Source organism: Antennarius striatus, chromosome 9 (assembly GCF_040054535.1).
Source record: "Antennarius striatus isolate MH-2024 chromosome 9, ASM4005453v1, whole genome shotgun sequence".
NCBI classification, from domain to species: Eukaryota; Metazoa; Chordata; class Actinopteri; order Lophiiformes; family Antennariidae; genus Antennarius; species Antennarius striatus.
In genome coordinates, this window is record NC_090784.1 from 14,975,236 (window position 1) to 14,990,779 (window position 15,544).

At 40.9% G+C, this 15,544-nt stretch overlaps 1 protein-coding gene across 2 annotated transcripts; it reads left to right on the forward strand.

The window, feature by feature from the left end:
• Positions 1 to 144: 144 nt before the first annotated feature.
• On the forward strand, positions 145 to 14,771 carry l3mbtl1b (L3MBTL histone methyl-lysine binding protein 1b). Of its 2 annotated transcripts, none has more exons than XM_068324075.1 (22): positions 145 to 827; positions 2,291 to 2,426; positions 3,155 to 3,350; positions 3,467 to 3,680; positions 3,764 to 3,893; positions 4,092 to 4,143; positions 5,174 to 5,268; positions 5,363 to 5,467; positions 5,579 to 5,714; positions 5,789 to 5,880; positions 5,965 to 6,116; positions 6,510 to 6,613; positions 6,915 to 7,033; positions 7,153 to 7,263; positions 7,361 to 7,475; positions 9,012 to 9,111; positions 9,671 to 9,865; positions 10,016 to 10,108; positions 10,195 to 10,259; positions 10,355 to 10,527; positions 10,668 to 10,730; positions 13,023 to 14,771. In XM_068324075.1, exons 2-22 carry the CDS (start codon positions 2,316 to 2,318, stop codon positions 13,149 to 13,151), a joined length of 2,550 nt encoding a protein of 849 aa, XP_068180176.1. In that variant the 5' UTR covers positions 145 to 827; positions 2,291 to 2,315; the 3' UTR covers positions 13,152 to 14,771. The 2 variants fall into 2 exon arrangements, with proteins under 2 accessions (XP_068180176.1, XP_068180177.1); XM_068324076.1 differs by having other exon boundaries at positions 149 to 827; positions 6,915 to 7,000.
• Positions 14,772 to 15,544: the final 773 nt, after the last annotated feature.

A 15,544-nucleotide genomic window follows, 5' to 3' on the forward strand; every position in this document is an offset into this window, starting at 1 on the left:
AAGAACTATCCGTAGTTATCTCAAGATTTATATAATAGATTAACTTTGCAGTAATTAAAACAACCACAAACCAAGTTTGGGTGTCATAGACTACCTTCCTCGATTCAGCGATTTCGGGTAAAATACACCGATAATATCGGTTTTTTCCCCGGCAAATTAATCGTGTTGTTTTCTTGGTTGCTGGTTTCTCATCTGCATAATCGCCGCGTTGGTTTCACAGATTATTTCAGAAATCTCACACACAAACGAGCCTTAACTGTTTGTGTGTTTTAAAAAAATAATTCCAGACTTCTTCTTTTTTTTTTTTCTTTCTTTCTTTTTTTTTTTTTTTTGCGTAGCGACGTTTTCGGGTCTTTTTTCGGTGGATGTCACTTCGGATAATTCCACAACCTTGAGCGTTTAATCCGACAGATAGCAGCAGCGTGTGGAAACTAGTGGCCGCCTCTGTCGTGGGTGCGTTCACTGGTCGTTTGTCGGAAGCAGAGGAGGTGGAAGTGGGAGAGAGACGGCCGGGCTGATCAGAGGGAAAGCAGCCGCTCCTACTCGTCATGGAAGACACTGCGGTCCCTGCGCTCCCCTCACACACTCCCAACTCATGAGGGGAAAGCTGCTCGGGCTGCAGCAACAAGAGCTCTGATCGATCGCTAGTATTTGTTATATCGACACCGAACTGAGTTTTGGGCGTGTTTTGAGTATTAACAGGCCTCTTATTGACCACCGATAGTAAACTGAACTTTTCCGAGACCCAAACTTGTCAGGCAGCGCATCTTCCACGCATGCGCACTCCTGCTATCCAGCTCAAAATAAAGAGTTAAAACAGAAACGAGGTGAGTTCCACATTTTTTAAACAATACCGGCGATTATATTTAATTACTGTCATTAAAAGGAGTAACATTTTTTTTTTAAAAAAACCCCGATCTTTGTCTTTCTCATTAGCATTAGTTCACGTTATTTCAAATCTGATTTAAAACGGCGAGGATAAATCGTTTTTTGTTTTTTTTCAAGTTTCTATAGAAGAAATAAATGAAGCGAGATTGTTGAAGCTTGTAACAGTCGTCTGTTGTTATTGTGAGTGTACGGGGTGACGTGCCGCAGATTAGTGATTCATCAAATGCGTTTTTCTATTGTTTTTAAACGGGAAACTTCTTTATTACAGATTGTCCTTAGCTGGCTGCATCCAGCCACAAAGCTCCGGCTAGCCGTGTAGCATCCCCGCAGCGGGGCTGAACGGAGAGGCGCTAGCCGCCTGCTAGCTCCGTGTCAGCGCTAGCTTAGCAACCCGGGTTGACATTCCGTGACAAGGGGAAAGTAAAGAAAATAACCCGAGTGAACGAAAACAATCAGTCCATAAATTACACTGCAAGCGTTTGCTTTTGTTTGACGCGTAGCGGCGTTTGCGCCATTTGTTTAAATGGTTTACTTGAGTAATTTACATAGTTTAAACGTGTTGGTGGCCTCTTCCCATGCTCCGCCATTTTGTTGAAGACGAATGCTAATCATGGGCGCTCTTACACTTTATTTATGGCTAGAATAAAACTGAGGTATTAAGTGCAAAGTCAAACTTTACGAAGATCTATTAGCTCGACATGTTGTTTACTTTTCACATGATTGCGGCCTGTGTGCAAAACAGATTGTCACCATAATTCAGTGCTGAACATGCGTCAACACTAAAACGTTATATCGTAATATTAGTCGGGTTAAAACGCCGATAAGTTTGGTCAGTCAGTACAAAAAACAGTGTTATCATTTAATTTGGTGCACAAATTACCCCCCCGCTTGTTCTTAACTAGACCAACATCCCGTTTTCAGAGATACTTTTAAAACAAGGAAAAGATGAACTTATGTGGTTAACTTAAAGTTGAGACATATTTCCCCATGTTTGTCAATGATCATCATGAAGGTTCACTCTAATAGGACCGTTTGCGCTCGTATTTCCCTGTTAGTTGACCAGAAAAACAATATTATTATTGACTGTTTTGTCTGAAATCGAAGTGCATGGTGTATCTCTCCAGCCAGCACACCGTCGCCACCTGGCGGTGATGTGGGGAAACGCTGTTGACGTCCGCAGGTAGAAACTGCGTTTGTCGTTGGGGGCAGTTTGTGTCTGCCAAGAAACTCCGTGATAATCGTGATAATCACTCGCAATCACAATGTTTCGTGACTGATGCTTTCATGTTTATGAAAATATTGACATGCATTTTATCCAATCCTGTTTTTATCTGATAATATTTTTTTTTATGGCATCAGTAGATGATACTGTCTTTGTGAGACTGTGATTGTTTCTTTGCAGGTAGGGGGACATAAGAGGAGTGGGAATGACTGACACTCCACCGAGTGATGGCCCCTCTCAGGGTGCTGAGTTTGACATGATGGGAGCTCTGGATTGGAAGGATGGTATTGCAACCCTGCCAGGCAGCGACATCAGGGTATGAAGAGATTTGTATGACTCTCCAGGATCGCCCCTTCATGTTGTGCACAAATCTCTGATCACACACAAATATGTTGGAGCGGGAGTTCTTGTCATGTTTTATCACAGAGGTGATAAATGAAAGCTCGTGGGGAAATGAGTGAGAGAGAGAGCTGTTACACACAGAGTATGCCATTTAATCATGTTACTGTTATTTAGGTTGTCGTCTAGTAATTACACTCATCAGAGACGAGACCCCTTTCATATGGCCTGTTAAAAGCAAGAGTGTGACATGATTGTTGCACCATACTGTTCTTTAGCAGTGTTTAAAAGCAGTAATTGTTGTTCCCCCTCTGAGTCGGCAGTGGAGGCAGTAACGCCATCAAGGTGATGTCTGTCTAAACGGAGCGAGTGACTCGCTAGAAATGGTGTGACGTTTTGACAACTATTTGTTCACTTATGTGTTCAACCCACAGCCAGGAGATTTTCAAAAGGGGCTGTTAGTTAAAACAGATAAAGCAGATATGCATAAACCTTCATTCTTGCTGATGGTGTGTTACACTTTACGAGGCTTTTGCTTGAGGAACAACTGGTGCTCAAGAGGGTCCTTGTTGTCGTGCTCTGACTCGATCTCTGTGTAAATAAGATAAATAATGATCTGGGTGACATTCAACTTTTCCTAAGTTGATTTTGGGAGAAATCCTGATTAGCTTATCTGTTGTTGTTTTTTTTTTCTTTGTCTCTTAGTTCCGCATGACAGAGTTTGGCACTCTAGAGATTGTCACAGACATAGAGGTCAAAGGGCAGCCTGCAGCACCTAACTGTGAGACCTTGGACCCGGCACAGTCACACACGCCCACCCCTCCACCAGAGAGCCAAACACAGAGCAGCACAGGTGTGGCTCCAGCCAATCAGAGTCAGCCCGGAATGTCTCAAACTAAAAGTACGTCAGCTCACTTTGAACATTTACATCAGGTTAAGACTTTTTGTTTTGCTGCTCCCCCTCCTCTTCTCCAGTGAACTTCCTGTTTCATCCCTTCTTTCTTCTCTGTCCTTCAGCCCCTGGTCCCGTACTTCTGTCTCTAGAAGAGGGCCCCAGTATGGAGGGCCCCAGCGTGGAAGTTGGTCCCAGTGTTGAAGTTGGCTCCAGTGCAGACACGGTCCCAAACGGGGGGCCGTCAAGGTGCCGGGCCTGTGGGGGCCAACTTCCCCAGGATGCCCTTTTTCAGGGCAAATTCTGTAGCTCTATTTGTGCCCAGCCCTCTAGTGGCAGGTAAAACCACACATCTAGTAACAGATTCCGTTGCATCTCATCATTTGTCTTCTTTGTTTCATTTTAAACTTTGTTTTCCAAAGGTCATCTCCGGCGGAAGCTCGGGAGGGTCAGGCTGCTGAGGGGGAGCGGCTAGGCAAACGTGTGCGCAAGAAGAGGAAGATCTATATGGATTCTGGTGATGAAGAGGAAGAAAACCAAGAAGAACCAGAGGTCAGGGAAATAATCCTATCCATCTCCAGCGTTGTTCCCTTCAACAGCTGCAGGCCATTCTATTGTTTAGCAGTGTTTTTACAACAACGTGTTTCTGTAATGTTTGTGTTCTCAGCTTTTCTCTCTTCATATTTTGGGTTTAAGAGCTCACAAGTTGATTGTTGTGATGATTAACACGTATTTTCTTTTTCCTTTTAGGAAAAGGCCAAGACCACAAAAGGCAGAAGAGGTGCCAAAATTGCCAAACTGGGTATGACTGTTGCTCAGCAGTGTTTCCAGACCCATAAATTTTTTTAAATAGTTTTTCATGACCATTTAAATTTAGCATCTTAATTAGAGCTGCAAATTCTTTGATAGGCTATGATTTTTAATCAATTTATCAAGTGGTCAATTTGTATAATTTCACAAAACCATTCATTTTCTTTTATAAATGACTGAGAAAATGAGCATGAAAAATATATCTTATGTTATCTTAAGGGAATTTTTCTCAAGGAAATTTGGGATCTCTGCATTTAACCCATCCCTGAGGGGGGGGGGGGGCATAAGTGAAGGATTTTGTGAAGGATTTTTCATGGAGACTCTGGGAACTGGGGCTCGAACCACTGACCCCCCACCCCACATAAGTGGCAAACACTCTTACCACCTAAGGCGCAGCCGTCCTGTTAATTTAATCAGCTCCTCCTTATCAAATCTGAAACAAGATATATCTAAACTTAATTTTTGTAAGCTGTGTTTTTGCAGCTTCATGTCGAGGCCCCCCCAGAAGCTAAACCTCCCATCTTGTCCTCAAACTGAGACCCAGGAAGCACTCCGAGAACTCAACCCTCCACCAACGCCGTTGTCACAAAATCAAAACAAACTCCTGTAGCTGTTGTTTGTCATAAAGACTGCGCTTTAAATGGATTTGCGTCGTGCCAAATGATGTTATAACTCATTGTTATTTGACCCTGGAAACAGACTGTTAGCATCTGGAATCATGTTTGTCCACATGATTTTCAATGATGTCAGCTTTGAGGCCTTAAAAAATCTAAACTGACTTTTACTGGCACCCTTGTATCTGTGAGTGTGACATACGGTTAAAATGAGTTCATGTTATTGTGTTTTTATTGTAACTGAACTATTTATGACATGTAGAGTAATAGATTCTCTTTTTGACACATAAGATAAACTGATCAAATCGAAAGGATATCAGAAATGTAGAAGGGTAATGTCTTCAGTTACATCTTTCTGAAGAAAACAATGTCGTGTTCCAAACATAACTGTTTTTGCCTGATCCTCAGTGACCGCTGCACCCAATAAGAAGCGGGCGTGGAGCTGGCCTGCCTACCTAGAAGAGGAAAGGGCTATCGCTGCTCCTGTTAAACACTTCAAAGAGGTATTTCCTGACCAAACCAGATGTTTTTTTTCTTTATTATCTCTAATAAAAAAAATGATTCACGACTTTGCCGTTTTGAACGTTTGCCTTGTAGCACCAATCGTTTCCTCAGAGCAGGAACAGTTTTAAGGTTGGAATGAAGCTGGAAGGATTGGACCCGTCTCACCCTTCTCTGTTCTGTGTGCTCACCGTCGCTGAGGTACAGGCGCTCATAGCTGCGGCTTTGGTTTCACTATGGAAACATGTGCATGTAGTTAGCCTGTGACTGTAGTTAAAGGTTTGACTCTCATGTGCGTGTTGTCTCTTTCAGATCCAAGGTTACAGAGTGAGGCTGCATTTTGATGGTTACCCTGAATGCTATGACTTCTGGGCTAACGCCGACTCGTGGGATATGAAACCAGCTGGCTGGTGTGAGAAGAACGGACACAAGTTATTGTTGCCTAAAGGTCAGTACAAGTTAGACAGGAGATGATCTCTCGACTAATAGCTGAAGCACCACACTGAATGAGATGTCCTGCAGGTTGTAAGGATGGAGAGTTTAATTGGAGCATGTATGTGAAGAACTGCAGAGGTCAGCTTGCCCCAAAGCATCTCTTTAAGAGCCTCAACACGGTGAGCATTAATCAGGCCCTCATAGATTGTTGTTCAGCTAAGGATCTGCATGTGCTTGATAAGTTTTGTCTCTTTCTTTTGAAGTCCGTTACTCCGTCCGGCTTCAGAGCAGGGATGAAGCTGGAAGCCGTTGACAGAAAGAACCCGTCCTTGATTTGTGTAGCAACCATCAATGCTGTTGTTGATAACAGATTGCTTATTCATTTTGACACCTGGGATGACACGTATGATTATTGGTAAGAACCAAGGCTGTAATATAACAAAACATGTTTGTTGATGACCTTTTTTTTTCTTTACTAATACAAAACTATGATGAAACAGGAGCAACATCATTAAATACTCCGCATTCAATCAATTTTGATTAGAATTCTTCCAGTCCTGTTTAAATTAGAACAGAGATAAAAGAATAAAAAAATAGGATATTTAAAAATTGACATCTGCAGAAGTTTTATTTCCTGCTGCATTAGGAAAATTGGGCAAACACACATAATAAACATATTGTTCATGCAGGTAGAATGGATTTGAACAATAAAGAGAGAATTTATCTTTTCATTTTTAAACTGTAAGGTGTTGTAGTTGTGTGCTTGTTTACTTGTTTTTTGTTTACTTGTTTATTTTTATTTGACAAGGTGTGATGCAAGTAGTCCTTACATCCATCCTGTGGGCTTCTGCGAGGAGGCTGCGCTAACGCTGACCACCCCGTCTGGTAAGACTCAGGTCAAGACACAAATGGGTGAGTACACACATAGACACACACACACACACACACACACGCTCATAAAAATGTTTATTTCCTGGTAAAGCTGGGCAATTTCTGCTATTAATGTATTTTTCTATCAGAAGCTTAGTATGCATTATGTTTATAATAGAGATTCTATAAGTACATGTATTCAGGATATATTCAGTGTAGTAATGGTGGAATTGATAACACTGTCATATCCTCTGGATGTTCAGATGATAGTTTTTGATCAGCATCTTATCAGCAGGCTTGTGTTGATGTTTGTCTGGATTGACTGTTTATTTTTTGTCCACAGAAATTAAACAACCACAGAGTTTCTTATGGGAAAAATACCTGGAAGAGACGGGCTCACAGGCAGCTCCAGCTCGAGCATTCAAACCAGTGCGAGTCTCACACACACACAACTATACAAAAGTATGCATTGTTTTATATTTACAATAGCAATGTAGATACAGCAGTGTGATTTTTCTTCTTCTACCCTGTGTGTGTTTGTGTGTGTGTGTGTGTGTGTGTGTGTGTGTGTGTGTATACAGCGACCTCCACATGGCTTCCAGATTGGGATGAAAGTGGAAGCTGTGGATAAGAGGAACCCCATGCTCATCCGCGTTGCAACTATAGCAAACACGGAGGACCACCGACTGAAGGTACGAGGTGTCTTTTTTATTTTTTTTATTTTAAACAAGATGTTTTGAATGTCTCTCTGCTCAGCATTGGGTAAACACCCCTCTCTTTGTTCTCTAGATTCATTTTGATGGCTGGAGTTCAGAGTACGATTATTGGATAGAAACTGACTGCCCTGATCTACATCCTGTAGGGTGGTGTCAGAAAACAGGACACCCGCTGCAGTACCCCAATGGTGAGCTACTCTCTGTCTGTCCAGCTGGAGATCATTCACTGTTGGGGAGATAATGTTTGGAAGACTGATCTCCATTCAGGTCTTTAGCTTGTAGTTTCTCTGGTTAACTCCGGTGTATCTACGGAGTAGGATAGGAGTATTTGGGGTAATGTAGGTTTTCTCCAAAGGTGAACCCAAAGAATTACACGACATTGCTGAAAGATATGTTAAGGATGTAAGGACAGATACTTTTATGATGATAAAATATGTTAATGTTTAGTTTTATCATTTGTTTTCGGTTCAGCATTTTCTGAATAATTGTCGAACTTAACTTCGATGAAATATTATGAAGATCATTTTGAGGATGATTTGAAAGAATTATACTTTTAAACAATACAGTTAAACATGAATGAGCATAGACCCATGATGAGCTGGCGTCTTATCCCGGGTGTACCTCACCTTTCATCCATTGGTCCTTGACACGCAAGCTTGACAAGTGGCTGTAGGCGTCACAATTGTGATCGTCTCGTGTGCAAGAAAATAGATGGATGGACGAATAAGAATTTCTAGAATGTATGAACATTTTATTTAAAATAATTAAACACAAGATCTATTTATTGAACTGTATTTTAGTACAAACATTGAAGTTGTGCTGATTTATGCAGCTCAACCTCTTGATCTATTAATTTCCTAATTTCCCTTCTGGCATCAGACCAGTATATAAAATTAAAAATTAAAAAATTAAAATCAACAGACAGGATGATGCTATAGTAGAAACATCAGCACAGGGCATCGGTTTTGAAGATTATTAGCTTAAATAATTAAAATCTTAGTTACGATATTAATTTTGTCAAAACTAAGATCATGCACAATAATGGAAAAAATGACCTGGAATTATGTGTTGTGTTAAGTTTGAAAGATACACAATTAATCATAATTTTGATCATCTTTGATTCCCTGTCTACATCTTACCACAGTTACTCTTTTACCTCCGTCTTTTCCCAAGTGAATCTGATGTTTGTAGAAACGCTAAACCATGGCCTCAAACTAGATAGTGGAGTGTATACAGGCTTAAAAGATAACATTTTAATGAAGGTTATTATGGAGGAGTGAGCTGTCCTTTTGTATCAAACAGCTAAAGAGTGGCGTGTGAATTAATCTCTCTTATCGTACATCACATGTCCTGCAGTCTGACACATAGGCAAATTTCACTGTTGCTGCTGAAATGATTAATTATGTAGCCCAAGTTAAAATCCCCAAGTATAGCCTTCATAAAGGGCCTTTGGCAATAATCCATCGTCATCCTGCACTTCAGATCCATCACCAATGTGCACCAGCTTTAAGAAGGAACCAAAACTGTAATGTTAAACATGAGACCACAGTTATTTCACACCTGGATGGTGGGAGGAATATATAATGTGTCAAAGAGGAAGAGCTTTTGCATATGTTTGCATAGAAAGACACACACTGCATTGGTTCTTGTTTCTTGATCTGTATCCTGGTGCTATGTGGACAAAAAATGGTCATTAAAGTGTTATTTATTTGTGTTTATTTCAGGCTCCAGTGATTTACTTGCTGCCCCAGGACAAGGGTGTCCCACCCCAGGATGCAACGGGGTGGGACACATCAGAGGACCTCGCTATGGGACCCACTACACGTCAGTAGCATATATGCTACGCTTTTATTTCATTTGAGTTTATTGTTTTATTAATTTGTCAATGTGAAAATATAATACATATTAATGTATGTATTATTATGTATTTTGTTTCAGTTTACTCATAACTTTGCTATCACCTCTTGGTATTACAATTTTTAATTATATTCTTACAGATAATCTGAGTGTGGAATTTTGAGATGTGAAAACCATTTAAATATAATATAATAATATTCTTCTCCATCTTTGCTGTTTTTATTGTTGCTCAAATGGAAAATTAATTACTTAATCACACCACACTTTTGTCAGTGTTTGGTGACTATTGGTAAGGTTAAAAAATAGTCTCAAGGTTTTTGTGTGTGTTGATATTTGTATAGGGTGACATGAGCATAAATGTGTTGTTGGTGTTTTTAACTTTTAAATTATGTTTTTTTCCCCCCATCCTTTTTTTTATTACTAGTTGAATTTGAAAAACAAAACAAAGCGGATTTCATTCATACCCACTGTGTTGTGTGTGTGTGTGTGTGTGTGTGTGTGCGTGTGCGTGTGTGTGTGCGTGCAGTCAAGTTAGCTGCCCCTACTCTGAGATCAATCTAAACAAAGAGGGTTTGCTACCAGACCGCCTGAGCGGAGAACGTCCCGTAGCGCTCAGTGGACCCCATCCTCGTGGACGACGCCCCGATCCTCCCACCAACACCCCAGCGCCGACCTCCTCAACGCCAGACCAACCAGAAGGAGCCGAAGACGTCCAGAACAGGTTCGTTACCTAACGCCAAAGGACTCAAGGAAACAGCATCGACACACATTTACAGCCGCCAACACCCCCGAGAGAATTCCTGGCAGTTTTTTCCATGCAACTCCATCTCTAGTGCTCGTACCTGAGAGCTGGTTATCTTTTTGTTGCTAGGAAACCAGAGGCTGAACATTCAGGACAGAACAGTTCGCTGGAGCCCCCTAGTGGAACCACTGAGCAGAACCAAAATGGGACAAGGCCAAAGCGGTGCAGCCATGAAGCCGTCATACGAAGTTTACTGTTCGAATCCACTGCAGAAGATTCTGACACTCATTCTACTTTATTGTTTTCAGAACTGCTCCAGTTCCCAAATACCTGAAAATGCATTATGTTAAAGAGGAGACTGGTGATATTAAAGGTGTGTGTTCATTTAAAGGGCGGTGTGATAAAACAGATAAATCACAAGATCAATGACAATAATTGTGGATTCCTCCTCCCTCTTCCTCTCTCCAGCCTCTCCTGAAGCCATCTCTCTCCAGCAGGCCCTCCATGAGTCTGTATTCTCGCCCGGCATCTCTGCCTCCCCCCCCCACCGGGTGGCCCTCTGCTGGGACAAACATTGCCAGCTGCTGCCTGAGGTCCTGGGGCTGACTGCCAAGAGAGTGGCCACTTGGAGCGCTGAGGAGGTCAGACATGCTTACACACTCGCATGTAAAACAGGCGCACTCCCCCTTCAGCCGTCCATCATTAAGGCATCTTGTTGTTCAGGCAAACAGGGACCGTCTCTGTCTGCAGCTTTTTGATAAGTTGTCTTTTTTTCCATTAGGTGGCCAGTTTTGTCAAAGGACTCCCAGGATGTAAAGAACATGCTGCTACGTTTAAGACAGAGGTAAACACTTCATCATGAAATCTGAAGTTACCTCCAATTCATTCAACTCTTTAAATGATTTAAATATGAAACTCTAACCCGGTGAGACTAACCTGAAACAGGAGCAGTTTGTAATTATATGTTGGTCGCTTCCGCTGCCAGTCAAACTCATTCTGCCTATCAGCTCCCTGAAGCCCCCCTGCCGTGATGTTGCAGTTAATAATAACATTGAGAGGCAAATAACAATGTCCATTTGGGTTGGGGTGACGGCAGGTTAAGCAGGGTTTTCAGATCCGTCTCTCCAGCAACATTTTTCAGCTCCTCCTGGGGAGCAGAGGTAGACCCAGAGCTGAGTGGAGATATCCTGATCTACCACAGGGTCACTTCTGAATTGGAGGTGTGCATTCTAATCTGATGTCAAACCAGCTCAGCGTGGCTCACTGGATATTTTGACTGGTTGATTCATTGATTGATTGATAAACGAAGAGCTTTGACTCTTGACTCTGTTCACCGCGACAGACTGGTGGAAATGTCTCCATTACTTCTGCATCCAATTACTTTTCCATCTCACGGTCCATACTAAACAATCCCCATGATGTCCTACCCCAGATCAGCCATTGTCTTCCCCAGTGGTAGGGCCGAGCCCTACATTTCCTCTTTGAGTCTTTGAGCCTATATTTCCTCTTTGGGCTTCTGTCCTTGCACAGTGTTCATGGCTCACGACCCTTTGCCGCATGTCCAGCCCCTTACGGTTTCTCCCCATTTCCTGTCATACATCTTTGGTTGTCCTATCAAAAGAAAATGTCCAACAGACAATATTTAGAAAGCAGAGACCGTCCAGCGCCTCTCCAGGACTTGTGTTCCTGAAGCAGTGCTATGCATAGAGGTCAACACAGCTCCATCTAGAACCAGTCTGTAATGCCAATGTCAGCTCAACCCCCCATCACCTGATGCCTGTACAGTAGTTCAGGACTGTCGCTGTCAAAAGTGAGGAACATTTCTAGTTTTTTAGGAGGAACCGTCTATATTTTATGAGCGAATAACAGAGCAGACATACATGTAACCTCACTTATAGTGTAGTGGATGAAGGCTAAAAGTAAAAACTGATACATAATGCATACACATATCTAGAAACATTGGACAAGCACTGACACAACCATTTAAATATTCATGTTATGCTGCACCCTGTGTGTATTCTGATGCACACAGAAAAGGGACCCGAAACATCTCTGCATATATTTTTATCCCCCTGACCATGAAATGACTGGAGGATCATCTACTGATGATTGTTGATATAACCACACAATTCATATCTCAAAATGCACATAAAGGTGTGCGGGTATAGAATACAAATTCTACGATAATCAGCTATAAAGCCTCTTTTATTTCCATTTCCATAAATGTTGAATATTTGTTTCAAATGTAAAAAGAAAATGCATTCTTATTTGTAAGTAATTGAAACTTCATATTTAATTTAAAAAAAAAAAAAGAAGTGCATGAAGGTGACAGGAAGTCATGTTGGATGAGGGACGCTACCATCCAGTCTCAAACATTGACTTTTAATTGCTAAATTAAAGCTATTCTTTTCCTTGTTTTGGCACAGGGACTAACTACAACATTGTAACGTGGGATTATTGTCTTGACCCACTTAGTATCTTTTCACTGTCCTTCCATCTTCCTCCTCTTCCTCAGCCTTTTGTGGGGATCATGAAGTTGCGTCTTTTCTTTGCTTTTTGAAGAGAAATGGAGAGAAACCATCTATCACTTTTACTTCACATGTCAGTTGTGTGGCTGTCATGGGTAACATTTAGATGTGGTGTTTTGAGTTGTAAGACAAGCTCACAATGTCATTTGTTGACCAACCTTTTAATTTGTCTAACAAGTAACATGACGGTGAGTTCTTCATAAAGGTAGAGAATTGTGTAACTCATCTAAATTAAATTAGAGTCTTATTCTCTCAGGGACAATATTCAATGTACGAAGCAAAACTGAGACCGTTATTAAATAGCTTGTATTCTTGTCGGACTTCTTTGTAGCAATCACTTATTCCTTTGAAAATGCTCGTCAATATTGGTGTATTCAATTTTATTTAAATAGATTAAATTGTGTTTTGTAAAAAGTTCATAGTTACAGTTCATCTAGTCAAAACATATTCCAGAATTGAACTACTTATGTTCAGAGAGTTCCACTGGATGTTGATACTGAATAATGAAAGTATTTTAATTTCATTCATATTCAAACTGGATGTTAACATTGTTCAATAAGTGCTGGTCATATACTTAAGGGAAATGTTTTTATTTTTGTTTTTTGTAGCAAATCGATGGAGAGGCTTTCCTGTTGCTTACCCAAGCAGACATTGTCAAGATCCTGTCAATCAAGTTGGGACCTGCCCTTAAGATCTTCAACTCCATTCTCATGTTGAAGAATGCAGATGAAGAGTAGGACCTGACCCCCCCACCCCCCCTTGTTTTTTTTTTAGTTCCTTCGGCTCTGGTTTCATCAACCGTTCACTAAAGACTTTGGATAAAATCAGCCACAAAGCTTTGTTTGTGAATTTCCGCAAAAGCGCAGCTACTCAAAGGAAACTAATATCGCCATCGCCTTCAAAGACGTCCATGTCCACCCTCTTTCTCCATGACAGACATTCCTGATCAACCCGGAGGGAGCGTTTTACATAATAACATGATGATGCATCGATTTCTTGTGTTTGTTTACTCAATAAAAAAACAAAACACTACAGGTACCTTCAATGCTTCTTAACGTCGTGCAGTTTAAGAATCTGATTTAATCACGATTCTGTTCTGTTATTGTTTGAAATGTGGTGCTGCTAGAGCTCAGAGCAGATGGAACAAGCATGGAATGTGTTGCTTTTTACTTGGCAACATCTTTTTAATGAAGCTGCAAAATACAATCGCTAGAGATTTTTCAATGTGAATCCTTGTAGAGCAGAGCACTATGTAGGTCAGCTTGTGTCCTCTAGATGGAGGAAGTGAGCCACTCCACAGGCCCAAAGGCGAAAGAGTTTGTTTACCATAATTGGAGTTGTCTGATGCTTAGATTGAATGGGGGATGGTTAAAACTTAGTGTCTGTGTGTGTGAAAATATGACTAAGTGCATCTGAAGAAGTGAGGATGTCATTTCTTACCAGCATGTTTTTGTTGGTTTTCTGGTAAGAGGAATGTTTTGTGACAAGTAGGACTAAGGGCTAAGTATGAAATGGAGGAAAAACTTCAGTCTCTGAAAATTGAACGAGCTCTGTTCTTATCCATCTGCTGTTTACCAGCTCACGTGAATATGAATGTTTAAACAAAGTTCTTAGTTGTTTTGTTGATATTGTTTATCTTGTTCGGTTCCAACAACCTCCATCACTCTCACTGTAAATATTATACAGCTCCTTGCTCCTTTCCGGAGTTTACTCCTGCTTAGTTATGCAAAGGCTTGGCATCTGTCTACAGGGAACGACTCATTGTGACAAAGAACTGGAAAATTTGAGCCTCAATTCCTTCTGTAGATTTTGAGAAAAGAAAAAACATTGTATTTGTAAATTAGCGTGTACTCCAGCAAGTTGGAATGTGTACATCAGCAACTGTTTATATGGAAACAGCTTTTATTTATGTATTCTAATTTAAGGGGTAATGATAAGATTGTTGTCCCTGAGGTTTGGTGGAGTGGGTGGAAATAAATGAGATGCACACTGCCTCCTGTTCTCACTTGAACCAAGTCATTTCACCACAACTGTACACACTCACACTTTATATTGATTTATTTATCTGCTAATTCTTTCATTTACATTACAGATATTTACTGCAGAACGAGTGCTTCTCCAGTGTTTGCAATGTAGCCCAATATGTTATGGTGCATTCCTGGTGTAACCAGAAACCAAGTGTAATATCAAAATGTGAATGATGTTAGTACACCTCTGTAATAAATGTATTTAAATGTTCTTGTAGGCCAATAGAATTTCTAATGCATAGACAGTGCGGCATCACATAATCTGTCATTAAATGATAAAGCTCCCATAGAGGCATCAAATACAGGAACTTTGCAGGGTTGTTTCAATCATTGGAGCTGTAAATGATAATGTTTTCATGAATAAAGTATGAAGTCTGGTGTTAAATGCAGTCCAATATGAGAGATAGTGTTATATTTTACCAGGCTGTTTACATTCAGCCAGATGCTGAGTTAAAAAAGATCCTAAATTTTATCTGTACTTTTGTTGTATTTAGTATCGCTATTAAGCTTTTCTTCTATAAATATTTATTTACATGTGCAGTAAATGGACTTGCATAGCACCTCTCTAGTCCGAACACTCAGTGCGCATTGCAACACAAACTAACAGTCTGTGTTCACACATTGTGGGGAGAGTGGAGCAGGCGTGGGGGGGGGGTGACATCTACAGCAGTAACCATTCATGCTGTCACTCTCACACTAGTGGAACAGCCAGATTCAGGGTTCAGTATCTCGCCCAAGCACACTTCAATATGTAGACTGTAGGGAAGGGGATCAAACCAACAACTTTCCGACAGGTGTACGACTTCTCAACCCTAACCCTCTTGGTGGCTTTGTGTCTTTCACCAATGATCTTGCCAATTCAGAGGACTTATTGAACAGCAAACAATTAGATGTTTATGGTAGAAAACTACGAAGTGCATCGTAGCGTTCCACTGAGAGGCAGACTGGTTGACTAGCACTGGTACTGGAAGAGAGCCATTGTTACTCTCCATCCTGATCAGTCTCTGTTGAGGACTGATCTTGTTTGAGTTTAATATATATACTGATTATTGTCTATGGTTTTTATGCAGTCAATGGTTTCCATTGCTTTCTGTGAAATTTGC

Excerpts from the sequence above, each read along its gene's own strand:
- l3mbtl1b (XM_068324075.1), top strand. The coding sequence starts at position 2,316 with ATGACTGACACTCCACCGAGTGATGGCCCCTCTCAGGGTGCTGAGTTT. Across the intron at positions 3,351-3,466 it reads CGGAATGTCTCAAACTAAAA|CCCCTGGTCCCGTACTTCTG; the intron begins GTACGTCAGCTC and ends TCTGTCCTTCAG. Across the intron at positions 9,866-10,015 it reads GCCGAAGACGTCCAGAACAG|GAAACCAGAGGCTGAACATT; the intron begins GTTCGTTACCTA and ends TTTTGTTGCTAG.